This window comes from Megalobrama amblycephala, linkage group LG21 (assembly GCF_018812025.1).
Source record: "Megalobrama amblycephala isolate DHTTF-2021 linkage group LG21, ASM1881202v1, whole genome shotgun sequence".
NCBI classification, from domain to species: domain Eukaryota; kingdom Metazoa; phylum Chordata; class Actinopteri; order Cypriniformes; family Xenocyprididae; genus Megalobrama; species Megalobrama amblycephala.
The window spans coordinates 8,923,001-8,945,292 of record NC_063064.1 but is presented as its reverse complement, the minus strand read 5'-3'; the positions used below and the strand labels follow the sequence as shown (position 1 = coordinate 8,945,292).

General features: G+C 35.1%; 1 protein-coding gene across 1 annotated transcript in view; it reads left to right on the top strand.

Annotated features, from left to right (window-relative positions):
• The first annotated feature begins 845 nt into the window (after nt 1-845).
• The window catches only part of ly75 (lymphocyte antigen 75), a 45,394-nt gene continuing 23,947 nt past the window's right edge, over nt 846-22,292 (top strand). The window contains 16 exon segments of the mRNA XM_048172054.1: nt 846-1,110; nt 3,543-3,911; nt 8,634-8,807; nt 9,410-9,568; nt 10,723-10,839; nt 11,799-11,933; nt 12,017-12,217; nt 13,938-13,944; nt 14,370-14,520; nt 14,634-14,741; nt 14,919-15,007; nt 19,888-20,057; nt 20,269-20,477; nt 20,651-20,793; nt 20,915-20,996; nt 21,147-21,218. Coding sequence (XP_048028011.1) covers nt 1,017-1,110; nt 3,543-3,911; nt 8,634-8,807; nt 9,410-9,568; nt 10,723-10,839; nt 11,799-11,933; nt 12,017-12,217; nt 13,938-13,944; nt 14,370-14,520; nt 14,634-14,741; nt 14,919-15,007; nt 19,888-20,057; nt 20,269-20,477; nt 20,651-20,793; nt 20,915-20,996; nt 21,147-21,218 — 2,280 coding nt within the window. The 5' untranslated portion in view covers nt 846-1,016.

The window sequence follows — 22,292 nt, the reverse complement described above, 5'->3', positions numbered from 1 at the left end:
TTAATTCCTGATTTTTTTTGCAGTTAACATGTGACTTTTCCTCTTTTCATCTTGGCCTGTTTTTGTATGACCCTGCTGAGCATTGTGCTGTCCATTGGTCACGCCTTAATTTTGCAATTTCTAGTATTGCGCTAGTATTGCTTTAGTATTGCATCCTTCTCATTTAGGCCTAATTCATTTTTTACTTTTGTTTTGTGAGTTAAATCTCTTTTTTTCCCATTTTACCTGTAAAAGAAAACCTGCCTAATAATTATGCACACCTTCCAGCCTTCCTTAACAATTATATATCACTTATAAATGATAAAAAATTAATAGTAGTTATTAAGATTGATGTGGTTTAGAATTGGTAAAATGTGCTTGGGAAAAATATGATCAAAATATTAACTTGCATAACAATTATGCACGCACTATATATATGTTTGTTTGTTTTTTATTTATTTTCTACTCAATTAGTAGAGAAAATGCATCCAGTAATAATACAAAATGTATAATAGATTTTATAAAGTATTAGAAAACATTATTATAATATTTAAAACTGAATATTTATTTTATTTTGCTGATTAAATAGTCAAATAAATTAATATTAATTATTTTTAACTGACTACTTCACTGACAACCCAAACTAAATTATACTATTAAACAAAGAAAAAAAAAAAAAAAAAAAAAAAACAGCTTTAATAATCAATGTTGTTATAAATATACAAAGGGTGTGATGAGACGCACGATATCACGAACTATTAATAAGCAAAAGCTGCAGTACTTCATTTTAGGGGGTGGTGTTTGAACCATGACGTAATTGACAGCTGGCCAACCACAGCTCCCTGATGGAGACGCACTTGGCCAGTATGGGTAGCAATAAACAGAAACAGAAAATGCTGCAGGAGTGGCGAGGCAACATCGTCAAAGGGGATTTTCTGTCGCTTAAAGCGTGAGAGCACAAACCCGGGCTGTAAAAGCATATGTAGTCTGGAGAGACGTATGACTGCAGTCAGAAGGGGTTGTTTACATTTCTAATCATGGATTGGAGAACACAGCAGTTGTTTTACACTGTAATATTCCTACTTTCAGGAGAAAGAGCGGCTTTAAGTTACGCATCAGTTGTAAACAGCGGTAAGTCTGCCTTTCTGTTCTGTATAATGATATACATCCTCCGAAACATCATACTAACTGCTATTGATACAATTATTATGGAACCATTCTGAAATGTAACAATTTAAAAGCCTAAAATGTCCGAAGCCGTGCCAGTCTGATGGTGAAAGTGCTTTTACCTCGAGAGGGGAGTGAGAGCAGGTTGTTTGAGTTGGTTATATAATGTATGGGTGCTGTTTTGAAATATTTAATATATAGAGAAGTGGTTAATTCAGTTTCCATGCGTGAGTACGTGGGTCTAGTGTGTGGTTCACATGCTGCCTGTTTAGGGGGTTATGACCAATATTTGGAAATCAATACACAGTTTTATAACAGCACTGAAATATTAACCCACTTCATTGCCTCAATGTAGATCAACGCTCATATCCGCTTTTTGCAAAACAGCTCCTCATATTTCAGTAAGATATGTGTGTGTGTGTGTGTGTGTGTGTGTGTGTGTGTGTGTGTGTGTGTGTGTGTGTGTGTGAGAGAGCGAGAGAGAGAGAGACTTTCAGCAACTTTGCAGCAATTTGTCCTTTATCCTTTTCATATACCATACATATGCAATATTTACTGTATTATATATATTTCAGTTATGTCATATATATATATATATATATATATATATATATATATATATATATATATATATATTAGTCAAACCAAAATGTATTCAGACATCTTGAGCATTTCATGCATTATTACAGATATTCACTAAAGTTTAAAAGTATGGTAATAAAATATGACAAGATCTAAGAGTTAAACTGTCAGGAAAAAAATTATCTTAATTATGTCAGATAACACTTAAGCAAAACATTGTCAGGTCGAAGTGTCTGAATAATTTGTGGTTCCAAATTTTTTTATCAATTATATATATATATATATATATATATATATATATATATATACACACAGTGTGAATAATTTTTTGTTTGACTGTGTATATATAATTTATTAAATATTCGAATTGATTAGCCTAAATATTTTATATAAAATATATATTTTACATCTAATTGTATTTATATATTGAATAACTCTATTTGTTGTATTTATTAATAAAATATTTGAGTTAGTGAGGGAGGGAGTGAAACATAACTATTTGAACTTTTACGCCACTTTTATGCCTTTAACCTTCGAACTGTTTTCCTTCAATCCTTAAGGTTTGCCTTGTATTTTCAGGATTTACTATATTATTGATAAACATAATTTAAACACATAATTGAATACAGTTTGTAGTATTATAATAAATATCTACACAAATATCAAATATTATATATTAACAAACTTTATTCATATTAATTTTCATAGTTTATTCAACTGAATTATTTAACTATAATTATTTATATGTATTATTAAATAATCGATAAATTGTATCATGTAATTATAAATATACTGTATAATGTAATATATTTATTAAACAATTTAAGTTTGAGAATAAGATTTTTAACATATTAAAATACATACTTATTTATTGAATAAATGGTAACACTTTACAATAAGGTTTCATTAGTTAACTACTTTAGTTAACATGAACTAAGAATGAACTATACTTCTACAGAATTTATTATTCTTAGTTAATGTTAATTAATTTCAACACTTACTAATACATTATGGAAATCAAATGTTGTATTAATATTAGTTAATGCAGCTCTATTTTTATTAACTAACATTAACAAAGATTAATTCATACTGTAGCAAATGTATTGCTCATTGTTAGTTCAGACATTAACTAATGTTAACAAATGAGACCTTATTGTAAAGTGTTACCGAATAGATTATTAATTTCTAACACGTTCACACATATGCTTTTGTATGTTGGTTAAATATATATAAACAAACAAAGATTTTCAGCGGTGTTCTTCTGAGAAATGTTGATGTTGTGTTTGTTTTGTTGGGCTGCAGTGACGGCCCACCCTCAACAGAGCACTGCATGACTCAAAAAGCCCTTTGTTTTCCGCCTGTTGTTCTAAGCAGCGAAGTGCAAAGCAGAATACAGACACCATTATGATACAACTATGACACTTTATCAGATGTTGTGGAAAATAACTTCACTTTGGCAAGTGAGAAATATCAATTAATAATCCGGTGTTTATTTAAATGCACTCCAACAATAACACACTGCTGTATAAACAAAGATTGCAGCTGACTCTAGACATTTTGCACAACTATACAAGTAGATATGGCTTGGTTAAAAATTTGCTCTCTTCACGTGCTCACCAAAACTTTTCTATGGCGTCTGTAAAAAGGTCATCTAAGGACACTTGGATCTTAATTGTGATCAGAAGCACGTGGTGGTTGTCTGAGTGAGACATAATACAGTGTTTGGTTTAGCATGTTACATTTCAGAGTTGATTTCTTTCTGCTGTCATCTTCTCTCAGATACAAATAAATAGCAAACTGTTTTATTTACGCAGGAGATGACACGTTTACTATCCAGCACAATGGCAATGGGAAATGCCTCCTGGTTCAAAATGAAGCTTTGAAGTTGGGAAATTGTTCGTTAGTCCCGGCCGTGTCGTGGAAGTGGGGTTCGGGCCACAGGCTGTTCCATGTGGAATCGTCTAAGTGTTTGGGTCTGGAGGTGAGCTCCAAAACCGTGACCCTGTTCAGCTGCGACTCCACGGAGATTCTGCGGTGGAAGTGCTATGAGGACGTCATCTACACAGAATACCAAATGAAACTCAGCGCCGGGCCTAACGACTCTGTAACCGCCAAGAGGGATGGACAGGACACTTGGAAAAGAGGAGGGAGCTTGGATAACATATGTCAGCGGCCATATCAAAGTATGACACTAACACTTTTGTATGTGGGTCAATGACGTGACAGGTTTTTTTTTTTGTCCAAAGGCTTTAGTAATAATAAAAAACAAAGATATGACATCCAAAGTATGTAAGGTAGTACAACTGGATCACTTTTATTGAATCCAAAAGGTTTTAATTATATTTTGCTACATAAAAAGGTATTTTAAAGATTTCGAACTGTGAAAAGGTCATTCGGTTTAACCGTCCAAAGGCCAGTACAGCCATTTCATTTGTGATTAAAATAACTTAAAATGTAATAAATGTATATTTTCTGGCATGATTTTATAACATCATATATCAACATAGTGCAAAATGGTATTAAAATTATGTGTAGAAGTCAGACTAATTTAGAAATTAATGAATTTCATTAATGTCATTCGGAGTAACCAATTAAAAGGGACCATTTTGGATCGAGTCATGCGTTCAGTATCATATGACAGGATGTGACAACATTCAGACATGTGCAAAGGACCACACGGTCATGAAGCAAAATAACTAACTCTCTCTTAACTATTTGAAACATTCATGTATTCACTTGCTCATATGCATGTCCTGAAACATCTGGTCATTCGGTACAACCGCTATAAAAAATGGAAAGTGTTGTAATATTTTAAAAACTTGTACTAAATACAAAATGTTTGATTGTCCTTTTGCTAGCTAGCTACATATCAGCCTGTTAGCATTGTTTGAAAATATCGTCATTCGGTACAACCAAAAGCGTCATTCGGTAAAACCGAAATTTTTGTTCAACCGAATGACAGATTTTTTGGTGACAGATTTTGTCCATCTTGTAAAAAATGACAAAAGCAGTGTTAATTGATTATAAAAACCACATAATCTCATTGTTAACACTTAAAACTTCAAAATTAATTATATCTATATTTTTTTACACTTTTAAAAACCTTATTCGTCAATGACCCATATCCCTACACTACAGTCTTTAATTCATTTTAAAATTCAGCTTTGCCATCACAAAAAAATAAAATATATTTAAATAAAAAAGTTATTTAAAATTGTAATAATATCTCACAATGTCACTGTTTTTAAAGTATTTTTGATCAAATAAATACACTTAAGCATTAATTTTTTGATTAAAATAGGTTGTAATGGGTCAAGCTCTGAGTGGATAGCTGAATGGTTGTAGGTTCAAACCCCAGAAAAGGCGATACATTAACCATTGTTCATTGTTCATCATTGTTTACGGAATGAGGCTGACACAACGAGTAAGACTGTAAATGTTTATAATTTTTTTTTTTATTCAAAGTGGATTTCCTGTCACTACATTGACAGATGCAGCAAGTACAAGCGGCAGAAATATTTATGTGTTTGTTTTAGTGTGGTTTACTGTGTGTTGTGCAGTTTTGCAGCAAATGCATGGGGGGGCTGCTGTGGTTTAACTGTTGTTCAGATCATCCACTTCATCTGTTTTCCGTTGCTCTGCCCTGCAGGAAGAGTCTTGATCTGGATGTTTGCCTACTGGTTTAACCACTCTTGTTTCATGTGACTTTAGCAACAGTAATGGAGTTTATGGGAAACTCCACCTGCTTATACAGTTGCGATTGCTTCATATCTGGCAGTAAACAACGATTCGTCTGAATTTACTTTCTGTTTTTCATTTGACTAATTTTTGTTGCTCCGTGTTGCTGTGCACATTCTCAGACAGTAAACATTTTGAAACGACAAAAAAAACAACAAAAAAAAAACAACAAAAAAAAAAACTTTGAGAATTTGGTATCACGTGCTACGTTCAAAGCTGCAGAATGTGGTTGTCAGTTCTGTACGTTTCTGTTTTTACCTTGAAGTATGTTCCTGTTTTTTCCTAAAATATGCACTACCATTCATTATTTATTTATTTATTTATTTATTTATTTATTTAAAAGGCTGCATTTATGTGATAGAAAATACAGTACAGTAATATTGTGAAATATTACAATTTAAAATGTAATCTATTCCTGTGATCATTACTTCAGTCTTCAGTGTCACATGATACTTCAGAAATAATTCTAATATGCTGATTTAGTGCTTAAGAAAAATGTCTTATTATTATCAGTGTTACAAGCAGCTGCTTAATAATTTTGTGGATTTTTTTTATCCAGGTTTTCAGCATTTATTTGAAATAAATCTTTTGTAACATTAATTTCTTAAAACAAAAATCTTATTTTTGAATGGCGGATGTGTATATATATATATACACTATACACTACTGCTCAAAAGTTTGGGATCGGTAAGATTTTTAATGTTTTTAAAAGAAGTTTCGTCTGCTCACCAAGGCTTAATTTATTTAATTAAAAATACAGTAAAAACAGTAATAATGTGAAAAATTATTACAATTTAAAATAACTGTTTTCTATTTGAATATATTTTACAAAGTAATTTATTCTCGTGTTGGCAAAGCTGAATTATCAGCATCATTACTCCAGTCTTCAGTGTCACATGATCCTTCAGAAATCATTCTAATATGATGATTAGTTCCTCAAGAAATATTTGTTATTATTATCAATGTTGAAAACAGTTGTGTACTTTTTTTCAGGATTCCTTGATGAATAGAAAGTTCAAAAGAACAGCATTTATCTAAAATACAAAGCTTTTGTAACATTTTAAACTACCGTTCAAAAGTTTGGGGTCAGTAAGAATTTTTATTTTTATTTTTTTGAAAAGAAATTAAAGAAATTAATATTTTTATTCAGCAAGGATGCATTAAATCAATCAAAAGTGACAGTAAAGACATTTATAATGTTACAAAAGATTAGATTTCAGATAAACACTGTTCTTTTGAACTTTCTATTCATCAAATAATCCTGAAAAAAAATCAAACATTTTGTACATATTAAAAAATATGTATCATTTTAAAATATTTTCAAATAGAAAACAGTCGTTTTAAATTGTAATAATATTTCACAATATTACTGTTTTTACTGTATTTTTAATTAAATAAATGTACCCCTGGTGAGCAGACGAAACTTCTTTTAAAAACATTAAAAATCTTACCGATCCCAAACTTTTGAGCGGTAGTGTGTGTGTGTGTGTGTGTGTGTATATATATATATATATATATATATATATATATATATATATATATATATATATATATATATATATATATATATATATATATATTATTATTATTATTATTATTATTATTATTTATTTTTTATTATTATTATGTTATAGTGTTTCCTGAGGTTACCTTATAATGGTAGTATGATTCTTACATCAAAAATTGTCATAATTTAGAAATAAAAGCCTATTTTTCTACCCTGATTTTAGCCCTCTGATCAGAACGCTCTGTGTGAAGAGGCGTGCCTGCTGTGAGCCATCTTACTGTTTGGTTTCTGCGTAGACCTGCATTTGCCTGTTTCATTATTTACCTACTATCCCCAAATCGGTGGGCAGGGCTAAACAGGTAGTGATATTGAAGCAGCCATTGATCTTCTTCTGCGAATCCGGTGCTTAGCCGCACTATTACGTCATAAAACGGCGCATTCCAGAACCTGTTGTTTTAGCAGACTGGATTCAATATAAGCTGTTTTCAGACTAATGAGAACGTTTTGAGCTCTGAAATTTACAGAATGTTTTTATAGTACAATGTTGCATCATTACAGAAGTTTCAGCCTTGCTAATTTAAATATTCAAGAGCAAGAGGACGCAAAAGGGAACTCAATTCATTACTCACGCGTTGTGTGGGAAGATTTCTTTGCATAAACATTTGAAGCCAGAAATCCATGTCTTGGACAGCACACAAATACTGAATTGAGCTCTTATTCACATGTTCTTGCTCCAAGCGGGACGCAAACCTGGCCCCGTACGCATGGGAAGTGGGCGCTCTAACAAGGAGGTTAAAGACTGCGGTCTCTAGCGTCAGTCGCTACACTCCGTCCCTACATCCGTTACAGTCACCCCCCTAAACCTCACTCCCATCTGGGTCACGGCACCAATGTAGCACCTCCAGTTCGCACCGCCGGCTCCGAGTGAGATGCGAACCCGGGCCCATCCGCATGGGAGGTGGGCGCTCTGACAAGGAGGCTAAGACCATAGTCTTTTAACGTCAATCGCTATAGCGCCTCTTGAGATTAGGGGAGTGAGGTTTACACACATAGCTCTTACCGGCCTACGTCCGTTACAAACAGACATACTGTATTCATGTCAAATGCCCGTCTTGGCAAGTATCCTCGTAAACATAGTCAGTTATGTCTTAAGTGAACTTAAGCAGTTGAGAAAGAAAGCATATTTATTAGTATATTAGATCCGTGCATGATTTCTTAAAGTGACAGCAGCCTAATATTCCTGCTGCTGTCTGTATTTTGTTTGTTTGTTTTTACGTTAACCAAACTAACTTTTTTGGGGGGAACTTTTTAAACAATTTTTCTTTTTCTTTATTCTGGAAACTTTTGATCTTGTTACTCACTGACTTCATGGATGTATCCATAAAGGTCTATCAAGAGTTTTGTTATATTTTTGTCTAGTTGTGGTCTTGTCATTGTATTTACTCAGCCATAGTCTGTTATCTTCACTCTAAAACTAAATTTTCCCCATGTTTCTACCCTGAGGAACATTTCATTTGATTTATGAGTCATTTATTCTTTTGAGGATGTGGCCAAGGGGAATTTTTTTCAGATTTAGAAGACTTCTGGGGACAATTTGGTGAGTGAAGTATAGCTACATAAACTCACAAACAGTTTAAATTCCTGTTCCTCTGTTTCTCAGGAATGCACACAAGTGGGGGGAATTCTAACGGGGCACCCTGTGAGTTCCCCTTTCTCTACAATGGGACCTGGCACCACAACTGCCTGCCTGGCACTGACGACAGAACGCTGGATTGGTGCTCTACTACAGCAAACTATGATCTAGAGAAGAAGTGGGGAACTTGTCTGAAATACGGTATAGTTTACATCCACCACAGCTACTGGGTTTTTTCCAGAGAGCAACTGTAAAGGACAAAGTACATTTAAACATGTGACTCATTTTACAAAACACTGAGACATTAAACTGTTGTCTACTAGATGCTGTTTTTTTTTTTTTTTTCTCACAACTGATGGAAACATTGGTATAATAAAGGGATGGACCTTTTTAATTGAAAGTTATTTAATTTATTAATAGCAATGTGTGAAAAAACAAGATGTAGAGATAATACATGTATAGCAAATACATTAACCACCTTGGTTAACCGTTTCCCCACAAACACCATGCTGACCTAATTAACCTGCTTGGTTTTAAGTGGAACTCATGCTGGTTTAAGCTGCCCTTTTCAGCAGGGAACAGACATTCACTTACACTGTTCTATTCTTGCAAAGCCACTGCAACTGTTTGTTGCATATTCCTTTAATATGGCTTTTCATGCTTTCTGAAGAAACATGAATAGTTGTCCAACATTTTAAAGTCAGAGACAGAATGAGAAAATCACATATGTGAGTGAGACAGACAAATAGAGGTCTGTATAGTGAAAGAATTTGAAATAACACCACCTGTTTTCTTTTATTTAGTGGAAGGATGTTCTACTTTATGGGAGGAAGGCCCAGTGAAAGGTCGCTGCTATCAGGTTGTATCCACAGCGGTTGTGACCTGGCACGAGGCGCGGGACGCCTGTCGTAGTCAAGATGGAGATCTGCTCAGTGTGTCTAGCCCTCAAGAGCTTGAGTTCTGTAAGATTAAATCTCATTTTCACTTTTGTGTCATCTCTGTGTCTGAACCTCCAATCTGCAGCTATAGTATTCTGTATATATATATATATATATATATATATATATATATATATATATATATATATATATATATATATATATATATATATATATAATATACCCTGGGTCAGGGGTTACATATATATATATATACAGTACATTACTGTACATGTACAGCATAGCAACAAAATGTAGCAACCACCTATAATACCCTAGTTTACACATAGCAACACCCTAGCAGCCACCCAGAACACCCTAGTAACTGCCTAGCAATACCATTGCATTCACCTAAAATATCCAAGCAACTTCTTAGCAGTTGTTGTCCATCCATCCATCCATCCATCCATCCATCCACAGTATCTATCCATCCATCTACAGTGTCTGTCCATCCATCTACAGTATCTATCTATGCATCCATCCATCCATCCATCCACAGTATCTATCCACCCATCCACAGTATCTATCCATCCATCTACAGTGTCTGTCCATCCATCTACAGTATCTGACTACCATCTGACTACATCTACACAGTATCTGACTACCATCTACAGTATCTATCTTCCCATCCATCTACAGTATCTATCTACCATCTATAGTATCTATCTATCCATCCATCCATCTACAGTATCTGACTACCATCTACAGTATCTATCTTCCCATCCATCTACAGTATCTATCTTCCCATCCATCTACAGTATATATCTACCATCTATAGTATCTATCTATCCGTCCATCCACAGTATCTATCTACCATCTATAGTATCTATCCATCCATCCATCTACAGTATCTATCTACCATCTACAGTTTCTATCTACCCATCCATCCATCTACAGTATCCATCCATTTGCAGTATCTGTCCATCCATCTACAGTATCTATCCATTCATCTACAGTATCCATCTATCCATCCGCCATATCTCTCCATCCATTTACAGTATCCATCATCAATCTACAGTATCCATCCATCCATCCATCCATAAGCATACATAAAGTTTGTCATGACAAAATTTTTAATTTAGTAATTTTTGCTATTCCATTTGGTGGTGCAGAACACTGATCTCATAGTTTTTATTTGTACTTTATTTATTGTTCATTCTCTATCTCTGTCCCTGCAGTTAAAAATCAGAAAGACTTGCCTAGCAAGCTGTGGATCGGCTTGAACCATCTAGACTGGATGCAAGGTTGGCAGTGGTCAGATGGATCAGCTTTATATTTTGCCCCTTGGGAAACAGGTGATTTCAAGCATACCGTATAATAACGAATGTTATTGTAAATCATTTGCTTTTATTTTTATGTTTTAATTTCAACCAAAAATTAATCATTTACTCAACACTGTGCTGTTCTGGCAAACATCTGGGAGAGGTGAAATGTCTGACATAGTACATCAAACATTTTTCATTTGAAAGAACAAGGAATTCATGCTTTTTCTTTTACAACCTGCTGTGCCATCTTGTGTTGGGTCCAACAGTACATCTACGTTGCATTTACAGCACGTCTGTTATTGAGTTTCACTGTGATTTAGATTTAGCAGATCAAGGAGGATGTATTCTCCATCTTATCTTAGCACAAGTCTGCCGTTCAACCACTGACAATGACATTTCTATTGCTGTTAATGTGCCAGTGTGTGTATGGGCATACAATGAGATTTGTTTTGCTGAACAACAAGCTAATGACTTGAATGGCGTCTTTATGCAGTATACACAGGCATAATCTGTCTCTGTCTCTGAGGACAGTGATGACAGCTCTGATGATGTGGGTGGATTTGTCTCTCCTCACCCCATTTGTGTGTGTGTGTCAATGTAATGAACTGTTTCTATAAACACATTTTATGAAAATAATTTGCATGCATTGTTGGACAAGTTACTCCAATAATGTAGTCTTAACCTTCACTAGATTGTAATGGCATTGATATGTTAATTGTTACTTTACTGATTAGTTAATTAATTTTTAAAACTCATTAAGCTCTTGTCCTGTTCTTACCAGATCAACAGTAAAATGATAGACCCCAAATTGTGCAAGAAAAATAAAACTTCATTAACACTTTTAATGAAAAAAAAGTTTTTGGATGTTAAATTTAGGTTTAATTCTAAATTATTGTTGCTTCTCCATAAAATAAACACACACACACACACATATATTTGTATGCGTTACATTTCTGTTTGTTATTTGGCATATGTTTTTTTTTTTTTAGATATCCCAATAAGATCCCTTATGTCGGACGAGGACTGTGGGGTTCTGAAGGAGCCGCTGCATTTTGGCGCAGAGACGTGTGAAAATCGGCTTCCATTCATCTGCATGAAGAATAACAAAGACAATGAGAGTACAGGTCAGATACTGTCCTCTCATATCATTTTTCTTCTTTTATTTCTGTCTTTCTCTGCACAGTCTCCCTTCCTCTCATTTCAGCAGACAGGGAGGTGTATAAGCCGACATTGTGTAAAGATGGAGATTGGATTGGGTGGAAAGGATTCTGTTATAAACTCCACAGTGCAAAAGAGTCGAAATTGTCCCATCATGAAGCTCAGGACGTGTGTAAGATGGATGGATCTCATCTTGCCAGCCTGCACAGTATAGATGATATAGAAATGCTACACACAAACTTTCACTCAGGTAAACACGTCTCACTACACACAATTATCAACAATGTGTTAACTGAGAAAACAAGGCATGTGTAAAGTATTCTATCAAATCTATCTATCAAAATAATTGCAATTAATCTTAATCTATTAGTTATAATGTTTATGTAGTTATGCCAAAATAAGAAAAGAAAACTAAATAATGTTTGCAATTATTGGATTCTGCATTTTCTGTGGAAGGTATACATAGTAGAATACCGTAAACATATAAAATTGAAATTGAAACCGTACCAAAGTAATCTTTATTTATCTGTAAACTCATCACAGATTTAATATTTCTCAAAATGCATGAAATATGCAAAAACTGAATATGCTATATTTAAATAATTGTTCTTAGTTAAGTTTCAAGATTTTGACCAGCAGGGCTCCTCCCCATAAAATGAACATAAAACACACAAAAAAATGTTATTCAGGGTTCCCACTCGTCCTGGAAAACCTTGAAAAACTGAAAAACTGATGACAAACTTTCCAGTCCTGGAAAACACATGGAAAATTAGAGAAAATGTAAAATGTCCTGGAAAATCTTGTTGTTGTCCTTGAAAATAATTTTTTTTATAAAGTTCTTCAGCTGAGAACAAAGAGTTTATCACTGGCCAAAAACAATTACTGTTAGTTGCAGAAAGTGCAATGTTCAGGAATGCTGAGATTTGATGTGAGAGTGGTATTTTCAATGATGATGTTTAGTTGTTTGTTGCCACTTGCAGCAGTTAGCTATAACTGCTCAAATGTATGCAGTAAATAGTAATTGGTAAGCAGCCTACCTAATTCAGTAACTTGCTAACTTAATCATTTTTATGCAATATAAGGTCAATAAGAGATTCATTGTGCAGTGCAGCTAGCTTCGTTGATTATAACAGGAGTTATCACAACAGTGCAGAACTTTGAGTTTCCGCTGAAGTGATTGACAGCTGCAGTGATTAAAAAGGGAAAATCTATATATAAATAATTTGTATATATATTTGTATATAAAATCTGTATATATAAAAATGATTTTGATTGACACGGTGATAATCAGCATTGGACAGGACGGAAAATTCTAATGTCAAAATAAATGCGTAAATGCAGACTAATAAGACCTGCCACATTCTATTACGTGTTGTGGATGTCGTTGTCGTTCATCGACTTTGTCTTTGACTAACTATTTGAAAATAAAAATATTAAACAAAACATTAAAGTAGTTCCAATATTTTTTGCTATGAAATGGATACTGGTAACGAGAACAATTTGTCATAATGTATGATTAAGAGCTCATATTAAACTGATTTTATAGTTAAGTCATGGCAATAAATTATGGAAGCTTGTTTCTGCCACTGAATAACACAAAAAAATAAAGGTAACTGCAACTTATTATCTAAAAATTCTAAAAAATTCTTGCAATTGCAGGCCTACATAATTGTGATATAAACTCACAATTGCTTGATATAAAGTCAGAATTGCGAGATGTATGCTCACAATTGCATGTTAAATTCAGAATTGCTTGATATAAACTTGCAATTGCTTGATATAAAGTCAGAATTGTGAGATATAAACTCACAATTGTGTTATATAGTCAATTGCATGATATAAACTCGCAATTGTTATAAAGTCAAAATTGTGTGATGTTGTAAACTCGCAATTGTGTTATAAAGTCAGAATTCATAAATAGCATAATTGTGATATAAACTCGGAATTGCGAGAAAAGTCAGTATAGTGAGATAAAAAGTCGCAATTAACTTTGTTAAATTTTTTATTCTGTGGTGAAAACAAGCTTCCATAGACATAATGTATGATTGAGAGCTCAATAAAAACTGATTGTATAGTTAAGTCATGGCAATAAACTGTATGCCTTTTAAAGACTTTGAGAGCAATATATTACTTTAGGGCATGATCCTTGTCTTTTATTCCTGCCATAGTAAAATTAAAAAAGTCCTGGAAAATGATCGCTGAAAAAGAGTGGGAACCCTGTTATTTTATGTAATAAATATATTAAATAGATTTGTTAAAGTAATGTATTCACACAGCATATCAGTAGTTGTAATATTTATAAAATCATAAGATTATAAAACTGCTTTTGTTTTATGTTATATCTGTCCAATTTGTAGCATAAGCATTTGTACTGACTTTATATGTGTGTGACAGATCTAAAGACCTGAGGTATGGATTGGTCTTTGGGGTAATGGAACCACCTCTGTCTTTGAATGGATTGACGAAGTACCAGTGTCTTTCACATACTGGGCCAGAGCTCAACCTCCACCACTTCTACCAAATACCATCAACTGCGTGTACTATTCAGGAGAGGTGTGTGTGTGTGTGTGTTTCATCATGTCAGATTTTAATTAAGCAGTATCACATGAACAGGAACGCTGTTGTAAATATTAGCACGGCTCTGATTTCTCTATGCATGTTTGTAGCATCATACATGGTCTGTGTCTGACTGTGAAAAGCCGAGGGCTTACATGTGTAAGCAAAAAGGGACTGTGAATGAGAGCGCCCCAGAGGAAGGCTGCCCTCAAGATGGGGTGAGTGACCACATGACTGAGAGAGTCACTATTGAACAATTCAATAGTAACTGCAGGGGAAATACATCAGTCATGTTTGTGCTTCATGTTGTTGTTATTGCCAACCATTTAGATTCCACATGTGAATCTGATTCAGATATTACTGTGTAAGCAGACATCTTTTTTTCTACTCTCTAGAACTGGAAGAGACATGGCGATGCTTGCTATAAAGTAGACCGTGAGCTTGTGTTCTATAAAAACAGCTGCCACATCACTATTAATAACAGGTAATGGCTGAGTTATTTGTAGTGCTTTCAAATCGAATCAGATCTAACATAAAATTTTGTGTGTGTATGTGTATGTATGTATGTATATATATATATATATATATATATATATATATATATATATATATATATATATATATATATATATATATATATACACACACACACAAAATTTTATGTTAGATCCGATATATATATATATATATATATATATATATATATATATATATATATAAATATATAATATAATATAATAAATCAGTACATCTCCTCTGAACAAATACAAAAGATGTATTTTCTTTATGATCACTAATACAATTTATATATATATATATATATATATATATATATATATATATATATATATATATATATATATATATATATATATAAATAAATATAATATAATATACAGTGCACAGCATAAATGAGTACACCCCCTCTGAACTAATACAAAAGATGTATTTTCTTTATGATCACTAATACAATTCATGGAAAGATGGCAAAACCTAAAATGTATTAAACATATACATAATAAAAACTGAGAAATATATGTCATTAATAGCCATAAAATAAGTAAATTAAGGTATTGCAGAAATGAGTACACCCTAGATTTAATTCAACAAATGTATAAATATTCTAGTATTGAATATGCCTTCCATAATTTTGAATATACTGCTCTGACCCTTCTTGGCACAGAGTGAACAAGTTCATGACAAATTGTCACATCTGTCCTGTTTAACTCCTGGATGATGAGCTCCTCAAATGCCCTGATCTTTAATGGGGAGTGTTGCTCAACTCGTCTCTACAGAATCCCCCACAGGCGCTCAAGAGTGTTAAGATTGAGTGCAATACATGTCCACAGAAGGTTTTTCACCTTGGGAGAATGCATATCCTCATTGTCTTGTTGAAAAATGACCAACAATGCAGGGAATGAGGAAAGGGTAACATCTTCTGTTTCAAGTTTGTGTATTAAATTACACAGTGGTGTGGGAATTCATGACAGCATTGATAAAGCACAACTCCCTCACACCTTCAGCTCTCATACATCCTTATATAAGAGCTTTACTACATCTGAACTTTACTGTGGGAACCAGGCACTTCTCACTATACTCCTCCTCTAGCAACACCATAACATTTTGGATGCTGTTAGATCCAAAATGATTGATTTGGTCTAATGAGACCAGATTATTGATTCCCAGAATCTAAATTTTGTAAATATGGGCTTTGGAAATGGCTGACTTTATTGTACTTTGGCTACAGTAGGTAGTTCCAGTGAGAAGCAACAACCATGCATGTCATTTCTGCAGGCTGCATCTTACTCTGTGAGATAAACAGTCACTCTTTTCATAGCTTTTGCTGGCTCTGAAACACTCGCTTGGTATTTCTCCTGCTCTCCTACTCGCTTGGTATATCCCTCATCACTAAATGAAAGCTTAAAATGAAGGCCTGATTATTTCAGGGACCTTATCACAAGTCCATTGTTTTTGAATTTCTGTGTTATTTTTGCTATATTTTCACACTTAAAACAATGATTTGGTAATCCTCTTGCACCACTGTCCTCTTTTATGCTAAGAAATAAGTCTCCTGACAGTTCTCTCCCAAGTGCTTCCATTGTTGTCAGGATTAAGCATGAGAGTGATTCAGTGGGACTATATAACACTTTTAATTGTCAACAATTTTTATTTTGTTTTATTTAGTAACTTTTATTTACTCATTTTTGCTAGACAACATTGTATCACCTTGATAAGAAAATCTTATTTTCCTGAATAATTTTGACATGCTTCTTTGGTAATTGATTAAGCAGACTTGCTGGAACATTATGGCTGCTTCTCAATTCTTATTTGTGCATCCTCGTTTCCTTTCCTTGCTTCCTTTCCTCGTGTCTTAGCTCCACCCCTTTCAGGATGCCGAGGGAAAGGACGCAAGGAAAAGACTCGAGGATGGAGGAATTTAATCAAGTGCTATGATATATCCTCGCTCCCTTTAGCGTCATCAACTGCGCTCGAGGGATCTGCCCACATGTTATTAAAGTTTGGTTATTTAAAAAAAAATATATAATATATTAATAAAACATGATGCCCCGTAGAAATATGTGAGATGTAAAGTTTATTTAATCTGTAAAAGTAGCATACATTTAAATTATTGTGACAGATGTGAAGGGGGAGGAGAATTTATGCGTGCGTCACGTTTCTTGATGAGAAAGACTTCCGCAAAGGATGCACCTGTGTATCCTCACTCATAACTCCTCGGGAAGCCTCCTCACTGTTAATTTATGCTGTGCACTGTATATATATGAGAGTGTGTTGCTATTTAGTTACTATAGTCCAGTGTCTTGCTAATTATGTAGTTTCTAGGGTGTTTTGGGTTGGTTACCATTTTGTTGCTATGCAATTTCTAGGATTTTCTGGATGCCTGTTGTTCTGGGTGGTTGCCAATGTGTTGTTATGCTGTTTCAAGAGCTTTCTGGGTTCCAGTCTGTTCCCTTGTAGTTGCTAGGGTGTTCTGGGTGTTTGTCAGTGTGTTGCTATGCAGGTGCTAGGGTGTTCTGGGTGGTTGCCATTGTGTTGTTATGCAATTTTAGAGTTTTCTGGGTTCCAGTCTGTTCCCTTGCAGTTGCTAGGGTGTTCTGGGTGGTTGCCAGGTCTTCTGGGTGTTTTTCAGTGTGTTACCATGCAGTTGCTATGGTGTTCTCAGTGTTTTCCACTGGATTACTATGCAGTTATTAGGGTGTTCTGGGTGGTTGCCAATGTGTTGTTATGCAGTTTCTAGAGCTTTCTGGATTCCGGTCTATTCCCATACAGTTGCTAGGTTGTTCTGGGTGGTTGACAGTATGTTCCTATGCAGTTGCTAAGATGTTCTGGGTGATTGCCAGTGTGTTGTTATGCATTTTGTAGAGTTTTCTGGGTTGTTACCAATGTGTTGCTGTGCAGTTTCTAGGGTGTTCTGGGTGGTTGCCAGTGTGTTTTATGCAGTTTCTTTCTAGTAGTGCCAGTGTGTTCCCATGCAGTTGCTGAGGTCTTCTGGGTGTTTGTCAGTGTGTTGCTGTGCAGTTTCTAGGGTTCTCTGGGTGCCAGTATGTTTCCTATGCAGTAGCTAAGGTGTTCCAAGTGTTTTCCACTAGGTTGCCATGCAGTTGCTAGGGTATTCTGGGTGGTTGCCAATGTGTTGTTATGCAGTTACTAAGGTGTTCTGGGTGTTTGTCAGTGTGTTTTTATGCAGTTTCTTTCTTGTAGTGCCAGTGTGTTCCCATGCAGTTGCTAAGGTCTTCTGGGTGTTTGTCAGTGTGTTGCTATGCAGTTTCTAGGGTTCTCTGGGTGCCAGTATGTTTCCTATGCAGTAGCTAAGGTGTTCCAAGTGTTTTCCACTAGGTTGCCATGCAGTTGCTAGGGTATTCTGGGTGGTTTCCAATGTGTTGTTATGCAGTTACTAAGGTGTTCTGGGTGTTTGTCAGTGTGTTTTTATGCAGTTTCTTTCTTGTAGTGCCAGTGTGTTCCCATGCAGTTGCTAAGGTCTTCTGGGTGTTTGTCAGTGTGTTGCTATGCAGTTTCTAGGGTTCTCTGGGTGCCAGTATGTTTCCTATGCAGTTGCTAAGGTGTTCCAAGTGTTTTCCACTAGGTTGCCATGCAGTTGCTAGGGTGTTCTGGGTGGTTGCCAATGTGTTGTTATGCAGTTACTAAGGTGTTCTGGGTGTTTGTCAGTGTGTTGCTATGCAGTGTCTAGGGTTCTCTGGGTGCCAGTATGTTCCTATGCAGTTTCTAAGGTGTTCTAAGTGTTTGCCACTGGGTTGCTATGCAGTTGCTAGGGTGTTCTGGGTGGTTGCCAATGTGTTCCTATGCAATTTCTAGGGTGTTCTGGGTGGTTGTCACTTGCTGTGTTTCCATTAAAAGTTGCAAATTTAACTTTGTGTGCAAAATTTGAACATCACACAAAACATTTGCGAGTAAAGCAGCGCTTCAGTCCCATGTGTTCAAGAGAACAAAATCATCACTTCTTGGGAAATTGGCTTAAAATATAAGTAATAAAAATTGGAGGTTTCTGCAATTGGGAAAGCCACTGTAGCCCTTTTTACTACATTTATATAAATTTTTCTACATCTTTTTTTCTACGAAATGCAATAAACGCTCATGTTATCTTGCGTTCAGATTCCTGGTGTTTGGGAACACAATCATGCAAGACATTTCTGGGAGGGAATTAAACTAAATAATTCTAATTAGACTTTGATTCAGGCATTTCAGAATGATCAAACCAACATTTGAGATGCTGTGCAATGAAAAATGAAATTGGTAGGCTGGTTAGTCCAGTTATCAATCACATCCACTGTTGAGGCAAAGTCACGTGATTTTTTTTGTTACGCATCAAGGTTTTTTTGTTATCGATTTATTCAGTAAATGTGTTTCCATCTTAGTTTATGTGCAGCAGGTCTTCTTATGGGATAAAAACATTTATCTGCCTCAATTGAGCACATACATTTATATGAGCATTTTTAGAATTTATGCACATTTTGATGTTTTTATCCTGTTTTTTTTTTTTTTTTTTTTTTTTTATAAATGTGATATCCTAAAATAAGCTAGTGTGTTTGTATTTGATGTTCTAGAGGTTCTTGTTGCTAGATAGTTGCTTTCTTACCTAAGTGAAATAATATTCTGGTCTCTAGATATGACTGGTTATTTGAGTCATCTTTCAAGCAGCATGCATGATATGAAGCATCATTCATGATTCAGTGCAGAATGAATTACATGACATTAACACTTTGGGGTTTGTTCAAATCTCTAACCCCAAGTATGATCAATAATAATAGTAACCATTAATTAAACAAGAAAACTCATTTTTATTTTTTCCAAATCTAGTAACATGAAGATGTATAATCCTCTCTCCAGATTTGAACAGGCCTTCATTAACAGTCTCCTGAAAGAGCATATCGGCAATGAAGTGTTATATTTCTGGACGGGGCTACAAGACACTAAAGGGTCCAGGGAGTACCAGTGGATCAGTCAGGATGGGACAGCCGACCGGGTCACCTACGTCAATTGGAAATGGCTAGAACCAGGTAATTATGGATTTGGCTGTGGTTGTTCAATATCCTAATACATGTTTTTTTCTTTTTTCATCAGATAAGTGCAGATTTCAATGGTTTTGCCAGGATTTGTAGTTACTGTGCATGTTATTTTTTGGAAAACAGTGTCATAACTTCTTAAATGTCATAATTTAACTAATTCAAAAGATTTTGCATTGAGTTTGAATGTGAATATGTGTTCCAGCTTTTCCCGGTGGCTGTGTGGTGATGTCTACAGGGAATCTTTTGGGCCAATGGGTTGTTAAAAACTGCACTTTTTTCAAAGCTGGTAATATCTGTAAGAAACCCATAAAATCGATGGTCCATCCCATCCCAGATCCATTTGTGCCCAACCCCAATGCTTCCTGCGCACCAGGATGGGTCTCAAGAGAAGGCCTAAACTACTGCTACAAGGTGTGTTAAGGTGATATTCATCTAAAACAGGGGTTCCCAAATCCAAAACCCCCAGAATGCAGGGAAGATGCCCTTGATCCCTTGATCTAAAACACTAGAAATTGAGTCAAGACAATGAATACATTTGCTAGTTGGCTCTGACATTTTTTTGAATGTGTTTTCTGTGTCTGCAGGTGTTTCATGAGGAGCGTTTGACCCGGAAGCGCTCGTGGGAAGAGGCGGAGCGTTTCTGTGAGGCGCTGGGTGGTCATCTGCCCAGCCTGACTGAGACTAAAGATATGCAGGCGTTACATTTAATCCTGAGAGACTCTATTAGGTACAGATCGCACAGTTTTTATGTTGACTCCCATTGTCATATTCCCCCACGTACCCACACACAAAACCAAATGCTGTGAAATTTATTGATTTGTATTTGTGATGTTTGTTTCACTTTACAGTGATAATCGTTTTTTCTGGGTGGGACTAAATCGGCGAAATCCAAATAACAACAACAACTGGGAGTGGAGTGATGGGCGTCCGGTGAGTGTTATATGATGTTTTCTGAACAAAATAAAGACATAACTGTGTTGTGATCACAGCCATCATTTGCTCCTTTATTACTTTGTTTACTAAAGCTAATGTGTGAAGTGTGAAGGTGTTTGTTCATTTGTTTCTGTTGCTTGGTAACAGGTCTCCATGATGATCCTTCCTGAGGACTTCAATGAAGATGATGCCTATAACAGGGATTGTGTTGCCTTTAAGGTGTGGTAAACGTGACCCCTAAAAAATTACTCTTGCATTCAATGACCTCTGACCTCTCATAATATCATATTACTGTATTATAATGCAATATTAGCTCAAAAAACTACACAATCAATGCTATTCTGGCCTCATAATTTCCATACTAATAAATCACATAATTACAAGTTAAAACCTTTGCTTACTTGACCATTGGAGATAGTTTGGTTGCTATACATTTTTCTGTTTTACAATGTCTTAAAGGGTTAGTTCACCCAAAAATGAAAATTCTGTCATTTATTACTTACCCTCATGCCGTTCCACACCCGTAAGACCTTCGTTAAAGGGGCTCTATGTAAGATTTTTACTTTAATAAAGCATAAAAATACCCCGATATGTTTGCAGATATTTAGGAAACATGCTAAGTTCACCTACTTGTTTCTCAGTAAAACAATGCTACAACCAGATATACTACTTTGAAAATGTGCATTCCGTGTTGGAATGTCTGTTTTTGTTTTGGTCTGTGTGAAACCATGTGCTGCCAGTTTATCCAATAGTATTTTGACATCACAGGTTGCCAGTTGGCGGAAAACATTGCATACTGCAGAAACCAACAAACAAACTGGGTCAGAGAATCGATTCTACCATACTGCATCCATCTAAATATCTCTATGAACAACAGCATATTAAAACACAGAGAAATCAACTCATCAGCTTACAGTGTTTAAGTCTCCTCAGCTTTCATTGTGAATTGCACTCCCTATTGTTGCTGGCAACCCGCGTCTTTGAACGAGGGGGCGGGCCAAACAATATTTTGAATTTGGACTGCAGTACCTATTTTGAACACTGGGTGTCATTATTACATAGAGCCCCTTTAATCTTCGGAACACAAATTAAGATATTTTAGTTGAAATCCGATGGCTCCGTGAGGCCTGCATAGGGAGCAATGACATTTCCCCTCTCAAGATCCATAAAGGTACTAAAAACACATCTAAATCAGTTCATGTGAGTATAGTGGTTCAATATTAATATTATAAAGTGACGAGAATATAACGACTTATATAGTGATGGCCGATTTCAAAACACTGCTTCAGGAAG